The following is an 18,326-nucleotide window of genomic DNA, read 5'->3' on the forward strand; positions in this document are numbered from 1 at the left end:
AGTGGCGAGACGATATATCCCGATACTAGTTTAATGAGGCGAGACGATATATCATGAAAGTATTGGCAAGGAACCTGCGAGACGATTATCATCACTATACAGTGATGGCGATACGATACTTATCCCGATACTTTACAATCCTAAAACCAGGACATATATGATAGATTAAATGACTGAATCTTTATTTGTTATTCAGCAGAACATGTGTTACATTCACACACACTTAAAAGGCTGTTCATGTAATAAAGTTTCAGCATTTAATGCTTAAGAAAGTACAATCAAACATATTCAGTATACCTTGCTCTAGGTTTCCCTTGGAAAGTTGTGTTTCTGCACCAATGCTTGCACAGGCAATTTATACAGTAATTTATACCAGAATCACTGCAAAAAACTCATAAGTATGCTTTCTAAATTTTATCTTCTCTTTCTTAACAAAGCTAAGACTTCGTTTGATCATTGTTAATAAATGGTGTTATTTGTCAAACAACTAAAACATGTTTCAATTACTTAAAGACAAGTCTCTACAGTTCACAGAGATTGTTCACATGCTTTCACTGATACACTAACTCCTTTGTTCATGTAACAAAGATGGCAGACACAAACAAATTCCTTTTAGGTTCAGTTTGTTTGTAAAATTCAGAAAAATTTCAAAGAGACTCCCTACCTATTACTTATGCAATACTCACTACAACTTTAAGTAATATTTAAGTAGTATCGGGATGTATCGTCTCTTGTGGTGATGCATCGATGTATCATGGACCCTCGCGATATAAATATCCTGATATATTGCCTAAACGTGTTTTGTATCGATGCACTCGTATCTCGTAGTTGACGATGCAAACATCGATACTATCGATGAATCGTTACACCACTAAACTCTACTAGTAGTAGAATTGATACTTCATTAACAAAAATGTAATTTTCTGAGTAAAATTGATATTTTATACTTATCCTGACTCATGCTCTTTTGCTTGTCCCCTTCCTCTTGAGAACATAGTGGAACACTTGTATCTCCTTAATTGAAGCTCCCTTCAATGTAAAATCACTAATTGGTACTCACCCACGAGTTACCTCCCCTGCCGTAGGCGCGGGAACAGGTGTCGCCACCCTCTGGCCTCATGCTTCACTCTCTCCTGATTTTTGCGAGCCCAACACTTGAATTTACAGGGGAAATCCAAAGTGTTATGTGGGGAGGATGGGAGCTAACCTCATGAGTCAGGATAAGTATAAAATATCAATTTTACTCAGAAAATTACATATTTTTCCTTATCCTGACTCATGCTCTTTTAACTTGTAGAATCCACGGAGAGGTGGTGGGTAAACAGAATACTTTGGATTAATTAGTGATTTAAGTAAGTGATATTGTAATAACCCCTCTCGCGGGAACTTCATAAGGCATTGAGACTTAGGATATTTCCTTATAATAATCCATAGATATATACACTATAAGTGGGAATTATTACCTTACTAATATACTGATATATCAATATATATATATAAACTGCTACTCTAACGTAGCTGTACACTGAATATAACTCAGTATGAGCTTAAGGTTGAATAACCTAAGCTAAATATGTACATAGCCCTAGAACTCCATGGAGTTATAAGCTAGTGAATATATGTATCATATATCTAATAATCTCGTGGGGGTGAATATTAACGCCTCACGAGGGACTGTCAATTGCTGGCGAGGACCAAAGGACCGAAATGATGAATGCCAGAGGCGATCCTCGGTGGTGATATCTCTGAGATAGTGATTAGCAAACACCATGTTAGATTTCAAAAGCATCCTTCCATAATTGTATTCAATGAACAGTTACCATGAAGGCTGAGGGTGGATGCCAATGCCCTGATTTCATGGGGATTTGATGCTGTTGGAGGGTCCAGTCCTGCTGCCTTATAGGCGTGTAAATGACAGTTCTTATCCATATTGATATGGTGAGTGCGAGACTTCTGTCTGATTTGTAGGCGATAGCAGGATGAACAATCTTCTGAAGCGATCTTAAGCCTTGTTTTGGAAACGGCGTAAATAGATTATGAGAGCTCATTACTGGGCATAGAGATAAGTCAATGTATCTTGAGATCAAGAATTGAGGATAAGCAGGGATGTGAAATAACCTGTCTGGTTGACCTGGTAGTTGATTTTTAGCGATGAAATCCCATCTTAATCCCAGGTAGCTGTCTTTTGATTTTCATCAAACTGTATCCTCTCATAATCTAGAGCATGAATTTCAGATATTCTGGCTGCGTGGCTAGCGATAACAGGAAGACTGTTTTCTGTGAGAGAAATTCAAAGCGTTGTCGATTCCAATGGTTAAGTAATCCTCACTTGTGAGGTGTCGTAAAACTACATTCAGATCCCAAGCTGGAAGTGGAATTTCCGCTTTTGGTCCTCAATGCGGAAGCTGCGTAGTAAGGCCAGTAACTCTGGTGTTCTTGTTAATTTAACACCCGTTCTCTCATAGAAATCACAGAACTAAAGCGGCGGCAAGATATGTTGACAATGTCGAGCCTTTTAAATGTTTGTTTTGCGTAAAAGTAACACAAATAGTCTGCCACTTGAGGATCGTAGCATCTCGCTAATAAAACCCTTGTTTGTTGCATAATTTTGAAACTTTGCCACTTGTCATCATTACAAGTTGCGGCGTTGAGTATCGTGAGCAAAGCGTGACCGCTTTTGCGCCCTGGTAGAATATCCTCTCTTGTTTAAACACATTTTAATACAGTCCATCATTGAAGTTTGAATACTTCTGGGTTTCTGTGCACCTGTTTGGTGTGAGGATGTATTAACAGGTTTTAGCAGCAGGTAGTTCTAGTGCCGGTTGACCCGATATCTTGTATTAAGGCGGAAACCACGTTCTGGCTTGGCCAATAGAGGAGCGACCAAAGTGAGTTGTAGGCTCTGCGTTTGGTTGATTTTCTGTAATACTAGAGGTATTATTGCTGGGGAAGAAAGCGGCGACGCATTGAGGCCTTCCCATGAAATGCTTAGGCGTCTGTTGCCCATGCTTGTGGGTCTGGCACTGGTGACACGAATGTCGGTAGTTGATTGTTGAACCTTGTGGCGAATAGATCTACTAGCGGCTCCTATTTGCTTGATTATCTGTGCAAATATCTCTGTATTGAGCATCCATTCTGTCGGCGGCGGTAGATGTGAGCGAGAGTCGCGTCTGCTAGTATATTCCTGGCTCCTGGAATGTGGCATGCTTTGACATGTAGATTTAGATCTTGGATTAATTGAACAGTTGAAAGGTTAAATTCAAAAGGTTAAAGCGATCGTTGAGCCTTGTCTGTTCACATAAAACGCCACTGTCGAGTTGTCGGTATGTATCATCAGGTGCGCATTCTGTAGAATGTTGCTCCAATGTCTTATGGCGTTGATTACAGCTTTCATCTCTAATGCGTTTATGTGGAGTTTGCTTTCTAGCTGAGTCCATAACCCTGATGCCGTCGGTTGGAGAGAGATGAGCTCCCCAACCTTTGGAGCGGCGCGTCTACATATAGATGGGTCTTGAATTCCTGCTCTGCTAAACAAATCCCTTCGCCCAGACATTCGATTTCTTTGTCCACCATAATAGATGAGGTCTGAGATGTATCGGTGGAGCTGAATGGTTGTAGGTCGTCGAGATGTGTATTGACGAAGACCTGTAACAGACGTAACTGTAATCTGCCTATGACTGTCAAGTCTTGGGCTGATGTTAGAGACCTAGTAAGCTCTGCCATTGTCGAAGTGGTAGCGGTGACAGTAGAGCTGGTGGAATGATCTGTTGGATCTTGAGCCAGCGGTCTTCTCAAGTACGACTATACGGTTGAGATTGGTGATAATCGGATTTCTAGGAATTACCAGATCTTCGCGATGGTACTAGGTCCGACTTGTGTAAGTTTACTAACCATCCCAGCTGTGTTAGTAGCTTTATGATGTAGTTTAACCGTAGTTTGAGATGCTGTGGATCTTGATCTACTTGTATCCCGTCGTCGAGGAAGAACGCACTGCGTAGCCCTTGACCGATGTAGATAGATAACAATCGGTTTCGTTATCCTCGTGAATAACCATGGGGCTGATGCTATTCGAATGGGGATTACTTTCCACTGGTAATGTAACCCGTCTACGCAAAACCGAAGGTATTTCCTGGATTCGGGATGTATTGGGATGTGCAGATAAGCATCTTGTAGATCTATACTGCCCATGTAGTCCATGGGGCGAATCATCTGCCGTAGCTGCGGTAGATGTATCATAGTGAACCTGGGTGGTTTGTTTAAGTAAGTCTTGTTGAATAAGCTCATGTTGTAAATGAGTCTGTATTTCTCCTTGGAGTTCTTCTTGGGTACTAGGAAAACTGGGGAGTAGAAACCTGGTTCGATGTTTCCTTGCTCTATTACTTCTATGGCCTGCTTGGTTAGGAGTAATGTAACCGCCTCTCTTAACTTTAGTAGTTGTTGTGCCTCTACCTCGAACTTGTGAGGGTTGACTGTTAGTGGAGGCTTGGCCTGTAGTGGGATCTGTGAAACCAGCGTTGAAGAATGTTGGAGACATAGGTGTCTTGAAGTATTCCCCAGTTTTCCCAGTGTAGTTGAAGACGTCCACCCACTTGTGACGGTTGTACTGAACGGCTGGGGTGGAAGACTCCAGTCGTTCGAACCTGTCTTTCAGCGTTTATAGTTGCAGGAACCTCTGGGTGTCCTGCCTCGCCCTGACCCTCCCTCTATAGTTGCCATATGGTGACGAAAGAATCTCTTCCCTGGAACTGGCAATCTTCCTGTCCTGCTAGCTCTTTGTAGGCCCGTGAATTTAGATCTCCCTGAGTATCTTTGTGAAGTCTGTCGAATGACACTGGCTAGCGTGTCCATCGATTTAATCATCAGGACTTCTCTAGAATCCTTGGTGACTTCTTTGGAGACTGTGTCTATTCCTCCGTCAAATATGGATGGGGAAGACCACGGGGCTGTATATAGTGGAGCTGTAAAGTTCTCACCCCAGTTGCAGGAAGCTAGGAGGCCTTGACGACGAGCTAAGGTCAGTGCTGCTGAGACAGACGTCAGATGATCTGTTAAAAACTGCTGGTCCTTCTTTTGCATCAGTAGGGCCGAGTAAATCATTCTGTCATCTTCAGAGGTCGTGTTCCGAAATCTGGAGATAAGTGTCTCATTTATTGTTCTAGATCTATTTAGAGACCCGAAGAACATACGCCTCGTCATGGTTTCTATCTGAACCAATTTCGATCATCAATCTTGTAGTACTTGTTCTTGGCATCGAGGAGATCAGCTTATAGTTCTCATCGATGTCTTGCGCTTTGAAGAAGGGTTCCATATTATGCGTGGAGAACTTCTTGGCGCTGAAATTTGGCAGATGTGGCGTCTGAACCTTTGTGGCTTTGTTAAATGCTGTATCTAGGTTCTGAGGTACGCCGCAATCGAGGTCGATTGGGGTAGTGTAATAGCATCTCGTCATCTTCTTTCATCAGATAAGTCTAAGCCTTATTGCCACTCTTGAAGGTGATGAGAGATCTAGATTATTGACCATCCAATATCTTATCTCTGCATCTGAGAAAATAATTCCTCCATCATCTTCCATTCCATCATCATAGATAAGAGGTTGTTGCTCTTCTGATGTAGGGCTGTGTGGCTCTATCTCTATATCGTTTGACGCTTGTGGAGATCTAGTTGTAGGCTTATGTGCAGACCTGTGAGGTGATCGGCGTGGTGATCGGTGAGGTGATCGTCTTGGTGATCTATATCGATAGGTTGACCTTCTTGGCGATCTATGAGGGACTGATAGCCCAGCGAAGCTCTTGTGTAGTCCCTTGCTGATCTTTTAGATGAAGAGCGATCTGGGTTCAGGTGTCCTTCGCGAACGCGCGAAGCTTAAAATATCGTCGGTCCTGGGGAACGATGATATGACCTTCGCGAAGGCTTGCGTGTGGTCTGGTGATCAGATTCCATATCTGAGTATGGCCTTGAGAAGAAGGTGATGATTCTTCCGCCTTCGCGAAGGCCTTCGAAGGCTGTACATCTGGGTCCGCCGTCGAGGTGGTCTGTGACTTCCTTCGCTTGAAGGCTGCATTGTCGTGGCTGCTCGTTGACAGATGGTGCCCTGGGGTGCTGTCGTTGGAGCCTCGCGAAAAGGCTTCGGACCCTGGGATGGCTGCTTCTCCAGTCTATAGTGGCCTTCCATCATAATCATGATCTGTTTCATAAGATCGTTTGGGATGATCTGCGGCGTAGTAGATGGTGCCCTTTCTGCTGTGTTAGCGGTGGGGCCCTCAGCGATCTCGTCTGACATCAGTGTAGAGGCATCAGGCTGCTTGTTGATCTCTGCTGGCGTCACTGTCGCTGTCACTGGTAAGCTTCTTGTAATGTATGTCGGGTATGATGATCGGCTGGTCATAGAGGCTGAATTCTGCTGCTGGAACGATCTCGTCTGAGAAAGTTCTCGATGACTTCGTGGATTTCCCTTTGGAGGAAGCGGCTGCCCTGGGGAGTACGAAGTCTGCGTTGAAGAAGACGTTGAGGCCCTCTTGGACTTTGTCTGCGATGACTGGATGTCTGGAGAGGCGATTCGCTTCTTAGAGGTGACGGACTGCATCCCGTCCTCCGATGGGGTCTCAAGCAGAACACCAGACGGAGGGATCACTCGACAGCAGTTGACTGGATGGGCAATCCGGACGTATCGGCCCATGTCTACACCTAGTTTGCGTGACCTATCTGCAACCGTCTCAAAGGCGCAAAAGATGGTATTTATCAAAGGCAGAATTGGTTAAATTTATGCAGTAACTGCAGCGTGGAGTCAAAGCGCGCATGAAGTAGTACAACTAGGGCATACCATGCGGATCCGCGTGAGGAAAACCGTAATCTACAAATAGTACAGTTTTTCATCAATGTAAAACTAGCTGAACAATCACTTAACTCACGTGAATAAACAGTAGAAATCACGATTAATTATTAGCATGAAAATAACTGAAGGATACTAGCTATACCTTTATAGTAAACTATAAAAGAAATTATTATTTTAAATATAGTATTTATTACATCTGTCTGTTACATACCCATGAAGGTCCGGGTTAGAATGTGACTTCAGTAACCCATGCTTGTCATAAGAGGCGACTAACGGATCGGGTGGTCAGGCTCGCTGACTTGGTTGACACATGTCATCGGTTCCCCATTGCGCAGATCGATGCTCATGCTGTTGATCACTGGATTGTCTGGTCCAGACTCGATTATTTACAGACCACCGTCATATAGCTGGAATATTGCTGAGTGTGGCATAAAACTAGACGTACTTACTCATTCTTTGAATCGGCTGAGAGTGGCACCTTCCCAGAAAGTACTAGCAGTGTCCTGTGAATGACCATGGTCCGGACAGTGCGGCGTAAAACTAAACTCACTCACTCACTCACTGTCTGTTACAACATCATGGCAAACACTGGTTTGTCTGGTCCAAACTAGATTATTTATAGTCCACTGTCATATAGCTTAAAAATTGCTGAATGCTGCATTAAACAACAAACAAACAAACAAACAAACAAGCAACAGCTCCCACGTATGTGTGATGCCTGCATTCAATTAGAAAGGAAAGACCTGTACAGGAAAATGGTACTTGATTTGAAAGGATAATTGGGTATAACACAGAATGTGCCTCTCACAGGAGGCAGTGGGGTAGCCTAGTGGTTAAAGCGTTCACTCGTCACTGAAGACCCAGGTTCCATCCCCAAATGGGTACAATGTGTGAAGTAGTAGTGTAAAGCCTATTTGTGGTGTCACCTGCCGTGATTATATTTCAGAGGTACAGATAAGCTGCGTATCTGTGTAAATTACGCAAATATTTATGCGAAAACTCAATTCCTATTAAGTCTATTGCGTACAAGTACCCTTGAAATTTTGTAAATACTCAATAGATGTGATGTTACATGAGTACACACAAAAGTGTCAAATCTTAGCTTGCGTACCGGTGGATAGATACAATAACTGAGGTATTGAGAGGTTCTATTTCAGGACATGAACTTGGCAACTTGCAGTCTCTCTTATCGTTTCTCATATTACAGATCAAATATAAATAACAAACACTAACATTTAAATTTTATTATATTTTAACAATTAATGGAAAATGACAAAATACCCAATTGAGTTTGAGTGAGGTTGGTACAATTTATTTGGTTATTCAAAGGAAAATTAGGATACCCAATTGACATGACCACAAGCGAGTACATAACTCAATGACCCAAAACGTTATCTGTAGCTCTGTATTTGCTAGCATATTGCTAAAAGCGGTGTAAAAACCTCACTCACTCAAACTCTCGTTTCTTTAAATAAATCAGGCAGACAAGCAAATCAAAATCAATCGCATGCTGGTGATATAATTTGCTTGTATTACACAAACAGCAGCTAATCTCATCAACATGATGAATAGTGTCATTTTTTCCAGCTGTCAGAATGGTGACTGATGGTTTGACAAGTTGTGGACATTCATTTTAAGAGCAAATTCTATAATGTTAACAAAAAATCTATTTGCGATTATGTATACATCATACCTATGTCAACGACAGCATGTCAGCTGTCAATCATTGTCAAGTCTACGCAGTTTAATGATAGATTCTCGCCTCCAGTGGTTCAAATAAAACCATTACTCATGTAACATGACAGCAGGATAAGTCAGGATTGGATTTCTTTTCCATATTATGAATTTTATGCAAAACACTCCTTCAATGATGTCGACATTCTCACTTTTCTGTTTATTTTTTAGTCAACCTTTTTTTAGCAAAACAAAACTTATCAGACACGAGATATTTATATCATACACATTTATATATGATGACAATTTGGGATCTGATTAATCATGAATCTTTCATCGTGATTTTTACAAATCTGAGAAGCATCATAATTTGTTATAATTTTTATTTCCTTTTAAAAAGTGCATAAGTACTGTTTTGTTTGAATGATATCCACAACTCATCTATAATGATTATAACTGATATGATTGCTTGTTTGCAGTGTTGAGCAAATGTATAAAATGTAAGGGCCAAAGGGGAGGAAGATGCTCCAACACTCAATTTCACAATATTTTATTCAATGCAGAATTCATACATCTGGTTAAAATTCCTCTGAAATTATCATTTTCAGATCTTCAAAAAAATCATTATTTTAAAGAAAAATATTATTTCACATATGTCTACCAAGGCACTAAGTTTGGAATGTTTTAGATAATTTCCTGATTATTACATCATGAATAATTTAAAACAAACTTAAACTTCCCTTCAGAAATTAACATATTCAGTGAATAACCAACACAATAAATGTCAAGTTTTTATGATTTTCTTGATAAACATAATAAAATAATTTTATTGACATAAAACCAGTTCAACCACAGATAAATCTTAGTCAGCTGTAGGACTGGCTAAATTATTGATATATCATCTATAGGAAACATTTTTAATGATTATCGATATGAGTCAAAACTGTGTCACTAATAATATCGAACATAAACATTTGACACAGAATAAAGTTTTCATTTATTCACGAAATACACAAAGTTGGTTCTTATTCATGGGTGGCTTATAAATTATGTTCATGGCACTGGTTTGTTAGTAGTCTGTCTCACAGTCCATGAACCACATTATTTTCTCGGCCATTTTCCCTACTGCCTAGCCCTCTTTGCAGTGCTAAGGCCCTAAATGAAGCAAGTCTAGATTTCCTCAGGTTCAGGCTCTGAATCTCTAGTCTCCCTGGGGCTCCTGTTCAATTTAAATGGGTTTGCTTGTTACTACCAAACTTATATATATTCAGAGACTAAGCGTTAGGCTATTTTGTTAGTAATCCATCGATGATCACACTACTCATCACTGATGTAAAATATATTTATTTCTTTGAGATTTATTTGGTATTTTTGCATAAAGTTACGTCTTTATTACTTATCGTTAATCGGACAATATTTAGTTAGCGATTATTGCTCTCTATAATCTATATCGATGGTCTGTGTAAGAGCTGTACAACACCTGAGTGTAGATCATTAAGAACCAGTCAGCTGACTACCAGTTGATTGAAAGGTTTGAAATTGATTACTTCCTGAAAGTGAGTGCAGGTTAACTGCTGTGTGTGTCTATATCAACACATGCTGGGGGATCAAGTGCCCCCCCCTAGAACCCTCACAGCTGGGGGCACAATGACATAAACACACTGAAATATTTAGCAATCATTCATTTATATATACATACTGTGAGATAAGCAGGACAGGATTTGTGGTTAAATCCCAGCGTCAGTTTCTTAAGATAGCAGTGAGGTATTTCTTTAAACAAATCATTTTGAACATTCAGAATTCAAATAAAGTTTATCTTGATCTATATCCAGATTTGACTGTCCCTTTATTATGGTGTAAGATTCATCCCAGAATGATTACCATATTGACATTTAAAACACCCTATGATTACACAATGTCATTTATAGGTGGTGTCTGGCAATTAGGTGCCTGACTCTGAGGGTGTGGGTTTGAATCCCGGATGGGACTCAACCCAACAACAAAAGTATTAGAATTTGTACTTTATTAAGAAAGTGTAATCTCAAATATAATATATGTCAAAATACCCTACATTAAGACTGCCCTTCCCCACCTCCAAGACTTCAGTGAGCAAATCCCTTTCTATTTCTCAAGAGTAAGTGAGTGCATTTAGTAATTTTAAGCCTCTTTTAGCACCATACAAACAATGGGGGACACTGAAAATGGGCTTCACACATTGTGCCTGTGCAGGGAATTGAACCTGGGTCTTCGACGTGCCAAGCAAATGCTTTAACCGCTAGGCTACACAACTGCCCCAATTTCTCAAGATAAATGTGGTGTATTTGTTAAATAATATTTATTTAGAACATAGAGAACTTAAATAAACTTTCATCTCAATCCATTTTCAAACTTGACTGATCTAAGCATGGTTTCCGTATTCAATGTATTAAGCACCAAGGTCAAATAAGCACCCCTCCCTTAACTTCAGGAAAACATCAAGACGAATCTGTAAACAATCTTTTTAAACGAGGCCTACTAAGACTGAAAGTTCACATGGTCATATCCATTTCCATGAGTATGTTACAGACTTTCACAAAAACTGACTGACTGACTGAGTTTAGTTTTACGTCGCTTTTAGCAATATTCCAGCAATATCACAGCGGGGGACACCAGAAATGGGCTTAACACATTGTGCCCATGTGGGGAATCGAACCCGGGTCTTCGGCGTGACGAGCCAACGCTTTAACCACCAGGCTACCCCACCGCCCCTTTCACAAAAACACAACAGTGTATAAGACGTAGATAATTGCCAAGTAACTGTTACAAAAAAGTTTAGTTTTATCGTTTGAACAAGGTTTATGCTCTACCCCTTAATCTCTGAAAAATATTTTCACTTGTTTATGGTTTTAACAAGTGCCCCTCTTTGTCTACTCAGTAAGTACACAGGCACTTATCATGATTATCTTGGATTATTCAGCAGACATACTTATTATTTACAGTCCCAAAACTCTTGTGGACGGAAAATTACTGCCAGTCCATGACTAGTATTATTGTATATCTAGCAGGATAAAATCTTCTAGGATATGACTAGCCTTGATGACTGGGCTGACATGTTCAATGTTAGCTGAAACCAGTTAAAAAATAAACATCTTTCCTCATGACTTTTTTTCAAAACTGATTGGGTAGGGAGGGTTTCATTTAATTTTTTTCATTTCTTTACAAGCATTGTACAAAATCAATAAAGTAAATTTGATTTAATGTACAATGTGAAACTTGTATATAGTGTTTTTTACAAAATCCTGCACATTTGCATGTTGTTGGCATAGCCTATGTCTGAGGCAAGTTGAAATGAAACTAGGAAACATTGAAAGTATGGAACTATTTGTTGTGAGTGAGATTGTTTTGGGTTTTTTTCCCGCTTTAGGAATATTCCAACAGTATCATGGCCAGGGACACCAGATATGGGCTCCACTCATTGTAACCAACTGCATGTCCTGAATAAAAAAATTGTAACCATGGCAACATCTGATGAGACAAAGTTGTCAATAGTGTGTAGGGTAAGCATTATATAAGGGTCGATCTAAGTACTGAGGTACATATCACAGTAGTCTTGGGAATTGGTTAAAATCTCATAATTGATGATTGGTTCATTACAACCGATCAATCATCGAAAAAAATTGGTTAGCGTCATTAATGAAATTTGTTAATGCACATAAAAAATAAGGAAAAAACATGTAGTTCTTTTGGGTTTTTGGCAAAATTTCACATCTTTAATGGATGACTAGTATGTCAGGAACATAAATTTCTTGGAGTCTTTAAGATAAATTCAATCATGACTTGAAACGAGCTTGTAATGCTTATGAAATGTAACAGACAAAACCAACCTTGTGAAAAATATTGTTCATGAAAACAAGTGTTCCAGAATTGTTTGTGTTCGATTATGAGAAAACATGATCGATTGCTTGGTCGTTTAGTCACTGCGACCAATCTTCGATTATTTCAATTAATCGGACCACCACTATATCACAGTACAGGAATCCTTATCAGGCTAATACCATCACTAATCTGCAAAGCCTTTGAAGGGTAATGTAGATATTGATGTTGGACATTGTGGTGCCACACTCTGAATACCTCACTTTACCAGTTTCCCCAACAAAACAAACAAGCAAAGCTAATCCCTGGACTTCGTTAGGAGAGAAAAGGCTTCTGACTTATCATGTTTATGAAACCATGGACATGATGAAGTCATGGAAATTGCAGCACTGTTTGTTAACCGGGATTGTCTTGACCGGGATTTTTCTTATTTATTTAAATTGATTATATTCAAATTTCTTATTATACAACATGCATATCACCATGAACAAGCAGTCACCTTGGTTTCATTATAAATGTAACAGCATGAATTGTGAAATTTCTAATTTGCATTTTGAATTTGCATACTGACATTTGACACAGGTTTCTGGCGGAATGTTGGCCTCTGACAGTCTGAGTTAGTTTGGAGAGATAATCATGATGTCTGTCAACAGACATTGAGACATTTGAGTCAGCAAGCAATGAGAGTTATGAATGACTCTACACAGTGTGGTAGTAAGGGAAAACCAACTGATTTGGAGCCCAGGCCTGTCCTCATATAACATGCATTCATATAGTGCCATAATAGAAAAATCAGGATTAATTATCATCATCCGTGACTTATCAACATCACAATTGTCACAGTCACATCATCATAATCATCATCACCACAATCCCTGAAATTACACTTTCACCATCATTAGATAATCCAATCACTGGACAACGGAATATGTCATTCGTAATTCCAATGCTGGTTTGTAACACACATATAACACAGTTCATTGATCACCACTACCCATCATCATCATCATCACCACTACCCATCATCATCATCATCACCACTACCCATCATCATCATCATCATCAGAACTGTCATCGGACTTCATCGTTCACCGTCCTCATCGTCAGATAATCCCATCTTACGGACCATAGTTGTGAAACATTCACTGCTGATACAAACCTAAGACATGTGTCATGTCCAAATATAAAGTAAAATCACACAAAAACACTCACCTCAAAAAGTTTGACAAGAGAAGCATTATGAGCCTTAGATGATGCCCGTCTTGTGCTTCTCGATGGAGCAGTAGAATGGCCTTCATGTTCATCAGGAGAGGAAGCTTGACTATTCCCCATGGTCAACGAATATCACAATCCAAGTTACTACAGGAGAACACCTCAAACACGCGTGACAACTAACCCGGACTTTTCAACGACCTTCTCATGGCAGGACTGAGTGTTATTATCTATGCCAAACACACTGTCCCGATCCGGAAGTCGCAATTCACGGATTCACAATCGGAACTGACTCGTATCCTCTTGCTAATTTCAGAGTATTATATCAACGAACAGTAACGTATATCTCCGAGAATATCCGAGTGTCGTAACCCGGAAGTGATTCCGGTTGGTAGTAGTATCACAACAACTGTATATAATTGCCAACGGTTGTCTGTTGACAAACAGGATTGTCAAGAAAATATGTTGAATCGCAATCAAAGTGATAAAAATGCATGTAATGTTTGTTATCTTATCATTAACAACGGTAATACCGAGTTTTCTCGCTAATAACTCAGTTTAATCAGATTATTTTTTTTAAAACATTCCTTGTTTGAGCAGTCGTGGGCGTGCCTTTCCGAATTGTATCTACCATACACGTTTTTGAATTTTGGAGGAATGTGCGAAACCTTTCATCAACTCACCATCAGTTTGTCTTGTTATGTCGTGAGTTCACACAGCAGTAATACTTGTTGCAGACAATGGGTGCATCATGATGACATGTGAATCTGCTTTCTAGGCCACGGGTTTTTTATTACTTGGTTCTCGTCACGATATGGCTGAAATATTGCCGATGTGACGTTAAATATTAACTCACTCACTCACTATTACTTGGTTCACGGATCCGCCGACTGTAATTTTTGCTAAAGTGGAAATAAAATTCAATTTTGCCATTTTTTAAATACCGCCGATAAAGAAAATCCAAATAAATATTTTAAAAATCTACTTTATTGAAATCACTTTCTATTACGAATTTAGCATCGGTGCAAAACAAAATTTTAAATATTGAAACAAATAAAATCGCCGAATTAACGTTACTGGGTGAAAATTCTGGGGGAGAGGTGAGCGTCCACTTAGGGGGAAAATTCTGGAATAACATTTTTTATTTTTTTTAATTTAAATTTTATTCTGAATCCCTGTTACAGTCAGGAATAAGCAGCCAGGGAACCGCTCAGTCAAGAAGATATGCAGCAATCTAATGGGATACAGGTATATTTTTTACGAAACAAGATAAACCATTCACACATATACAAAGTTATTTTTAATTATCAAATTAATTCATTAAGAATATAATTAATTTAGTCGTCTTTGAATTCGGTATATTGTATATAGTTGAAACTGAACATTTACGAAAAGTTTGTTAGCGCTTCTTTGCCCATTAAATTTCCTTATACTTTTTAAAATAAAGGTATGAATAGATTTTAAACCATTTTTTTTATTTTACAAAACTATTGTTGACCGCAACCACTGGCGATTTGAAACAGATTCGTTATATCCGCTAGTTCGTAATAAGCGTAGACGTTAAAATGAATGAGGTTAGTTTAGGCCGCACTAATATTCCAGCTATATGGCGGCGGTCTGTAAATAATGGAGTCTGGACCAGACAATCCAGTGATCAACGGCATCAGCATCGATCTACACAGTTGGGAACCGATGACATGTGTCAAACAAGTCAGCGAGCCTGACCACCCGATCCCGATAGTCGCCTCATACGACAAGCATGGGTTACTGAAGGTTCACTCTAACCCGGACCTTCCTGTACATTCAGATCATATGCACAGAACAAATGTTGATATCCAAATGTGGCCTTTTATCAGACATGAAACCTATGTTTGCAGCTTTATGTAAGAGATTATGGTTGTATTTGTGTGACGACACGTTTCGGGTAGCATAGGCGTATACAGTGGACCTTGGACGTGAAATTAAAATTTCAGGTTTTCAGTCTTGATTTAGAACACGATCTGCATGGTGCATATAGTATTATAGACAAGCTTTGGTCGACATAAGGTGATATGTTATAGTGCAATAATAAGGGTATGTCAATGCTTTCTAAATATATTGTACTGTAGTGCTGAAACGTGATAAAATGTTGTTTGACGCCATTGTCAGCAATATCGGAGCACTGATTAGGTGAGTGAGTTTAGTTTTACCCCGCACTCAGCAATATTCCAGCAATGTCACGGCAGAGAAACACAGAAATTGGTTTCACATATTGTACACATGTGAAGAATCGAACCCGGGTCTTCGGCGTGACGAGCAAACACTTAAACCACTAGGCTACTCCACTGCCAGTGTGATAATGTTAGGCTAACGCTTAGTTTTTGAATGTATATAATTCTGATGCAAACAAATTATTCCATTTAAATTGAAAATCAGCCCCATTGACTTCAGCGATTCAGGACCTATGCGAATCGAGATTTGATTCATCTGGACATATGTCACCGTATCCCAGTTGCGTAGATCGATGTCCATGCTGTTGATCACTGGATTGTCTGGTCCAGACTCGATTATTTACAGACCGCCGCCATATAGCTGGGATATTGCTAAGTAAGTGGGTCTAGTTTTACGCCGCACTCAGCAATATTCCAGCTATATGGCGGCAGTCTGTAAGTAATTGAGTCTGGACCAGACATTAATCCAGTGATCAACAGCATGAGCATCGATCTACACAATTTGGATACGATGACATGTGTCAACCATGTCAGCGAGCCTGACCAGCCGATCCTGTTATTCGCCTCTTACGACAGGCATGAGTTACTGAAGATCAATTCTAACCCGGATCTTCGCGGGTCTTCAAAACTACATAACTCATATGTCATACCAAAGTTCACAGCTGGAAAACTAGACCAGCAGTTAGGCCAGAAATAACATAATCTTATTAAAACATATATATACAAAAGGAATAAATAATTTTCAGAAGAAGCCCAGACAATTCTTAATTGCAGGGAGATGCTATCTGGACTAGCCTAGTCGGTCTAGACTTGGTTTGGTCTCCTTTTCTTTTATGATCTCCAGTGTTTGGGAGTCTGATAGTCGGTCCTACAGAACCTGAAACCAATATAACCAGTGCAGCCCATGGAAGTCTAAGGTGTGTAGCAAGTCTATATTACCACAGTCTGAAAACGAAGAAAGTCTTTGGGCGCCTTTTCATCATATTTTATTAACATAAATTAGAAATCGTTTATATCTATAAAAATATGTTCATTTCAGAACCATTTGTGCTAACACCCTTATGCTAAATATATCAATGATTTGTCACGCAGGGGAAAAAATACCAAAAATGTTTTTCGACTTTTAAATATTGGCATCTGCGTTCTTGAAAAACACTTCCCAGTATCCCACCTGTCCCTTTCGCAATACTTGGCAATTGGCGATCCCAGTAGGGGATTGGCCCTCTCAGTCGGATAGACTGTCTGACACAAATATCAACAGCAATTAGAGGGTATAAATATTCAACAGCTTTAACATTTGCCGGTGTGGTGTCTGTAGCTTAAATTATTCATATAAAACACGAGTGTCTGCACACGTGTTCAAGTAGTTTACGTAAATGCCTATAGCTTCCTCTGCTATTGAAGGGAGGTAATACAGTACAACCAGAAATTATTGAGAATGTAAAGATTGTATTTTTTTTTAATTGTTTTCACTCATTACTCACGTATTAAATGTGAATATTAGCAGAACATAACTCCAGATTCAAAGACAGGTGAACAGTTAGTATTTTGTCAAGTCACCATGGGCAGCAATGCAGGCTTCAATGCGGCGGGGCATACTACTGATCAAAGAAGTTAGAAAGTCGTGGTCCATGATGTCCCAATATCGGACCACCTCTTCTTTCATTTCACCAATATTTGTCAGATTTTTCTTATTGACACTTTCCTTCATAAGTCCCCAAACATCTTCTATTGGATTTTGGTCAGGGCTATAGCTTGGCCAATCTAATAATGTCATATTTTCGGTCCGAAACCAGGCCTGTGAATGCTTTGAACGATGTTTTGGGTCGTTATCCTGCTGGAAAATCCAAATATTTCCATAGAACACGTGAGCAGATGGAAGAAAATGTCCCTCGAAAATATCTGTGTACCGCTCACTGTTCATATTCCCTTCAAATACACAGAGGGGCGTTGCCCCTAACACAGATATGCCACCCCACACGTTCAATTTCGGACTGTACTTTGGGCGCTGATACAAAGGTTTTTCAGTTTGTTTGGTCCAGAATTTCAGTGTATTAGGAAACAGCCACACAGAACTTTCATCTGAGAAAATCACATTGTCCCAGTTAAAATTTCTATGCTGTGAGCACCAGTTCAACCTTCGCTCCTTTTGTTCAGGTTTCATGATCGGTGATGGAATTCCTCGACTTTTCTGCCAACCCATTGCATGCAGCTCAGTTCTAATTGTCTCCTTACAGACAACCACAGTTCCTCTATCAATCATATCCAGCCTTAAGTTTTCTAAACTCCTTCATTTGTTTTTAGAAACAAGAATACCAAGCCGCCTCCTGTCACCGACAGTCAATTTTCTGGGCCTACCTGAGGCCTCCCTGGTACTCAATGCCATATCCATTTGCAATATTTTTCAAAACACGATAAACAGTGGACCAAAGGTTGCCTGTTCTACTTGAAATCACTTTAGCTGATCTGATGTCCTTTATATAATTCTCTAAAATCAACTTCCTCCTCTCTAAATCATCCATACTGAGGATCACTGAAAATGTCGT

General features: G+C 39.7%; 1 protein-coding gene across 1 annotated transcript in view; it reads right to left on the reverse strand.

Moving 5' to 3' along the window:
• The window catches only part of LOC124256250, a 52,420-nt gene extending 38,571 nt beyond the window's left edge, over nt 1-13,849 (reverse strand). Inside the window, exon 1 of the mRNA XM_046690215.1 lies at nt 13,571-13,849. Within this exon, the coding sequence (XP_046546171.1) occupies nt 13,571-13,690 (120 nt within the window). The 5' untranslated portion in view covers nt 13,691-13,849. The remainder of the gene's footprint in view (nt 1-13,570) is intronic.
• Nucleotides 13,850-18,326: the final 4,477 nt, after the last annotated feature.

This window comes from Haliotis rubra, unplaced genomic scaffold (assembly GCF_003918875.1).
Source record: "Haliotis rubra isolate DU_JTF1 unplaced genomic scaffold, ASM391887v1 Scf621, whole genome shotgun sequence".
In the NCBI taxonomy this organism is placed as follows: Eukaryota; Metazoa; Mollusca; class Gastropoda; order Lepetellida; family Haliotidae; genus Haliotis; species Haliotis rubra.